At 33.5% G+C, this 5,747-nt stretch overlaps 1 protein-coding gene across 1 annotated transcript; it reads right to left on the bottom strand.

The window, feature by feature from the left end:
• Positions 1-619: 619 nt before the first annotated feature.
• Positions 620-5,316, bottom strand: LOC135840837 (uncharacterized). Its single transcript, XM_065357557.1, has 3 exons — positions 4,545-5,316; positions 1,443-1,712; positions 620-1,342 (listed from the first exon to the last, which is right to left on the bottom strand). The coding sequence occupies exons 1-3, from the start codon at positions 5,140-5,142 to the stop codon at positions 909-911; spliced, it is 1,302 nt and encodes a 433-aa protein (XP_065213629.1). The 5' UTR covers positions 5,143-5,316; the 3' UTR covers positions 620-908.
• Between the last annotated feature and the right edge of the window lie 431 nt (positions 5,317-5,747).

Here is a 5,747-nt window from a genome sequence, read left to right on the forward strand (position 1 = left end):
GTAGGAGCCTGCAAACAGGGTGAAAATCGCGCACGCTATCAGTTCTCGGCAGCGGCAAAATGACATCCACGTGCAGTTGCTCGCAGTAGTAACTCGGTATTCGCTGTTAAATATTTCATGAGTCTTTAAATTGCCTTTTTTGCCATTTTGACTGGAATGTTAACATTTAAACTAACGAGCTGTAGCCCTTGCACATTCATAATAACATTTCGTTGCTTTTATTTATTAATAGCTAAAACGTTTGAGGTTATTTCACAAAAGCAAAAAACGCTTTGAGAATTGTTCTTTAGGGCGTGTGTTCGGCAATATGAGATTTAAATTTTAATAATTTTTCGAGGTATGCAATTTTTTTCTCTTTTTTTTCTCTCCTAGTGACGCGATCGATATTCTTTTTATGTACCTACGAGAGGTAGGTATGTTTGGGTTTCATTTTTGAAAATGCATTGATGAAAGTTGCTGAAATACTTGAAATAGGTTTATTCTATTTTAAAAGGCTGAGAATAATAATTGAATAAAGTACCTAGGTGTTTATTTTTATTTTGAAACGATTAGGTAATTAGGTACCCATTCATATAGGAAGGTAGTTACATAAATAATGAAACACGTTCTTCAACAATAATAACATTAAATATCTATATTTCCAATAATTAATTTAATTTTGTACATTCTTCCTCGCGATTGGTTAGTTTCGGTGTTAAATTGACTCTGACTCGTTAAAAAACTGAACAGGAAGGAAATGAAAGGGAAGAAGGGGGAATAAATATTGCAAAAATATATACAAGAGTATCGTAATCAGACCATTACACGAGGAATTATTATTATGGAATAAAAAACAAAGAACCCGAAGTAATAATTCGCGGAGAAGAGTAAAATAAAGCATCATTAGTCATCCATCCTCTACCTCCTCTTCAAACTGATAGTTGATTTTCTTGTTTAAATTTTGGATTTAACCATCGTTTCATACGTACAGGAAATTGGAGTTCTTTTTCCATTCGTTCAGTTCGCGGAGCTCCTGTAGTCAATAGGTACTTATCGTTATTGGATACAACTTCAGAATAAGGAGTACGTTGAAGTTCACTGATATGGCGACGACCCAACGACCTATACCCTTCTTTTCTGGGCACATAGTTGACATCTTTGTTCCCAACGTTGTAATTCTTATTGATAAATTTACTCTCAGACCAAGTATTGTCGCTGCTTATGGCTGTTGGACCGTAGTCGAGTGGACCAATGTCGTTGTCTATGGATCCTATAGCTGTGGTTAGTCGTCCTGGTTGTTCTTCTTGTTGATAGTATGTGTTGTAGCTGTCTGTGGTCAGCGAGAACGTAGTTGGGTTGACTCCTGTGTGAGATAAAAAGGAAAATTATTCATTAAAAAAAAAAGATTAGCTAGCACAAGACTGAATAAAATTAAGAAGTGAAATAGGCAGGTAGCTGCAAACCTTGTCTGTAAGATCCTGTCGTAGGTGCAATGTTGGCGTTGACGTGGACTGGAGGCTTGTTCGCGTATGATAAAAGTAAAGGTAATAGGGCCATTTTCGAAAGGATCACCGATACCATACCCATCACTAAACCAAAAATAGCCTTAGCTGCTATTATTTTTAGTACGGTTGGAAGTAGCATGAGCATCTTCATTACCATCGCTGAACTCAAGGCCATCATACCATGGTCTCCTCTGTAACATGTTGGATCTTTGGCTGCTTTTTGTGTTCCTGGAATAAGGAGAAAGAAACGTAAAATTCAAGTCCTAAATTTTTTTGTTCATGAAAATTCTGGGAAATGAATTTTTCGAGTTTAAACAGGGGATAAAAATTGGCGTCGAATTTCGAAACATCTTCGACAGAAACAGAAAAAATGATGATCTTTTCGATCTCAAGAGTGGCTTCTCGATCTTCAATGTGTATTCCAATCCATTTATCAGCTGCCCTGAATGACCTCAGTGCACCTTATGGGCAAGTTTGGCCATTTTTTGCCAAATTGCATCTAATCCACAATTAAGCTGGGATGAGAGAAGGAAGAAGGAAGGCAAATCCAGCTCAAATAAATCGTCTCATGGAGTCATAACTTTGAAGCTGTACAAAATATACATAATTTCCCAAAATTTCCGGCAACATATATTTCAACTGTTTGTACTTGAAAGCGAAAATTCACTTGAGATTCTCTGACCCACCCCCCCCCCCAAAATTGGCGAAAAAATGTAAATTTTTTAATACTACCTAGGTAAAATAAGCTCATTTTTGTCGCAAAATTTTAGCTTCTTGAAAGGCACCTTGTTGCACCAGAAATGGAACTTTTGGCTCCAAAATGGAAACTTTTAGCCCAGAAAATGAAAATTTTCAACCCAAGATATGGGTGACTATTTTGTTAGCAAAATGAAATTGCCACCCCAGGGAATGGAAATTTTTAAACCCCCCTAAAAATGGAAGTTTACGGTCTCGTGAATAATAAGCATTCAAATCTTACATTTTTAGTCTCAAAACAAAGAAATTTTCTTTCAAAATATTGAATTTTTAACCTCCCAATGTTAATTTTAGCTTAAAATGCAAATTTCAATGCCTCAAGTGGATAGTTTTCAGCCTCAAAATAGGACTTTTTCATTAAAAAAAAAAAAAATGTAAATTTACAGCCCCAACAAAGGTAAGTAATTTAACTCCAAATTTTTATTCTGAAAAAATTGGAACTGTTTTCCCAAAAAATGAAGCTTTTAGCCCCTTTAGATTTTTACCTCTTAAATGTGAAGGTTTTATTCTCAAAAATGCCATTTTCATTCCAAAACAGGAAATTTGTAGTCCTAAAAATGAATATTTAATTTACCTACACCCCAAATTTTTGAACCAAAAAATTAATATCGTTTCCTCAAAAATGGAATTTTTAGCCTCAAAATGAAAATTTTGAGCCCAAATTGAGAATTTTTAGCTTTCAAAATGTAAAATTTTAGCTTCAAAAAATGGATTTTTAAAGTCCTAAAACTGTGATAGTTGATTGAGATTTTTAATTTCTAGTTCAAAAAAATTGAAATTTTTCCTCTGACCCCTGAAAATGGAATTTTTACTCTCACAACGTGAATTTTAATTCAAAATAGGACTATTTAAAGCCAAATAGAGAATTTTCAACTTCAAAATTTTATTCATAAATGGAAATTTAACACCCCAAAAATGATAATTCAGAGCCCAAATTTTTAGCCCCAATGGTTTTTAGATGTTTAATATGGAAATTGTATCCTCAAAAATGGCATTTTTATTCCTTAACATGAAAATCTTTAACTTTAAAAATGAAAAAATTCCCCTTCAAAACTGGAAATTTATTGAGTTGAAAATGATAATTCAGATCACAAATTTTCGGTCAGAAAAATTGAAAATATCATTTCTCCAAAAAATAAAATTTTATGCTTTAATTGAGCTTTCAAAACAATTAGCCCCCCAAAAAAGGAAATTTTCCCTCTAAAACTGGAAATCTATAGCGCTGAAAATGATAATCTAGATCCCAAATTTTTGGCCTAAAAAATTGAAAACAGGCATCGCTTCTCCAAAAATGAAATTTTCAGCCTCAAAATGGAAATTTTAAGCCCAAATTATGCTTTCAAAAAATTAGCACCAAAAATGATGATTTAGTCTCCAAATTTTAGGTCTCGAAATCGTTTCTTCAAAAATAGAATCTTTAGATTCATAATGTTAATTTCATCTCCAAATGCAAATTTTAAAGCCATATCGGAGGTTTTTCAGCTCTAAAATAAGAACATTTTGGTCACTTGAAAATGAGAATTTACAGCTTAAAAAATGGTAGGTAATTTATCCACATTTTAAGACCAAATTGAGACCTTTTAGCTTTCAAAAGTGGAAGTTTTAGCCCCAAAATTGAAAATTTTTACTCTCCAAAAATTATGATTTAGGTCCCAAATTCTTAATCTGAAAAATGGGGAATTTTTTTCGTAAAAATGGAAACTTAGCTCTAAAAAATGTGGGGTTTAGCCCCAAAAATTTACATTTTTGTCTCTTAAACTATATAGTAATTTTTCCACAACATGAATATTTTTCTGCAAATTTTTGTCTTTTCATGAATTATATCCTTGATGACTTCGACCTAATGGATTCAAATTTTCCAATGAACGTGAAAATTGTGATGATTTTTCTACATAAGACTCTACAATCAGAATTGAAATTTTCCAAGTCCATTGATCACGGTTCTTGATTAAAGTTTCAGGGAAAAATTTTTTCCTCAATTGTGAGAAATCGGAATTTTTGCAAAAACTATTTTTATAGGATTTCCTTCCAAGTTTTCAAACTGTTTTGAACATAATGTTTCTTAAAAGCAAATTTAGGAAGGTAGAGTCAAATTAAGGAGATGCCATTTTTTCATTTAGGGAATTTGGAGTACAAAATTACAACCCTGATATTTCCAGTCAATTTTTTAATTTGTGTTTTATACCTACGTACTTCATCCCCCATTAAAGCATTTTGTGGAAAGGAATGAAACAAAATTATGAATCATGCTCGAAGAGATTACATGTAAAGGTTTGCCAAAAATTAAAAAAAAAAATATCTCACCTGCTGTACCATTTTCATCCTTCGCCTCAGCCAAATTAAAATCGTAACAATGTCCTCTGGCACCTCTGGCATCCAGTCTAGTATTTATCACCGGAACCGTTATCCTAAGCACGTGAGTATCGACGAAATCTTCGAAAACCTCTTTCAACAAAGTACTGAGTGTATTTTCATCGGCTATATGCCTGGACGCCAACAGTTGTTCCGTAATAGGCGGCGTAAGTCCTTGCGATACCCTCACAAATGATAAATACCCGCCGAATAAATTAATCCTTTCTACTCTATTCAACGAATCCAAATAAATTAATATTTTTTTCTGAAAACAGGCATACGAATAGGTACTGAAACAGTTCAAAATATCACTCGTGTCTATATCCATGATGTCGATCTCGGACGCATCTTCTTTATTCCTGTACGCGGGTTTGTTACTAAAAGTGAGCAAATTCAGTACTTCGGGATCCATGGCCTCGAAATTATGTATGAGATCAGAAACACCTTGCAACTGTATACCACCGGTGAACTTTAGATTATACAATAGATAAAAAAATTGGATAAAAATAGTAGTCTTGGTTGAACGCGAGGGCGAAAATTTCCGAAACATAATTTAATCATAATCGAGGCGCGAAACTGCTGTGTAAATACAATTCACGATCACGAACACATCGCACAGTCTGCAGTATGCTAATGAAGATGCACACGCACCTTCTGTAGGTAACAATGCCCTAATTAAGAATGCCGTAACAAGAATCCAAATAAACAACCGTGATCTTGCTCTTGGTAATGAAACGAGATTTTCAACTTGTTTCGTCGATGATTGTTCACTTGGACGGTGTCGATTTTAATTACCTACCTATACTCGATGCATTTAAATGAAAGTTTATGCGTGCTGGAGAAATTTTAACAGTTGGGATTCTCTGTGGAGACGAAATGTTGACGTATGGAAGAGATTTATTTTGGTAAAATTGATTTTTTTTGGCAAGAGTCAAGATGTCTTTTTTCATGAGTGCATGCGAGATGTTGATTGTTAATGTACCTACATAAGTAAAAGAAGTTGAGATTTTTTTGAAATTATTAAAAATGTTTGTTCCGCGATTTAAAATTAATTGGTGCCAGAATCCTTCTGGGTGATTTTTTTTTGAAAAAGAAACTTGAAAAATTGTATTTAAAAATACTCAATTTAAGCATCAGAATTTTTCTGAATATACA

The sequence above is a fragment of the Planococcus citri genome, chromosome 3, assembly GCF_950023065.1.
Source record: "Planococcus citri chromosome 3, ihPlaCitr1.1, whole genome shotgun sequence".
Lineage (NCBI taxonomy): Eukaryota > Metazoa > Arthropoda > Insecta > Hemiptera > Pseudococcidae > Planococcus > Planococcus citri.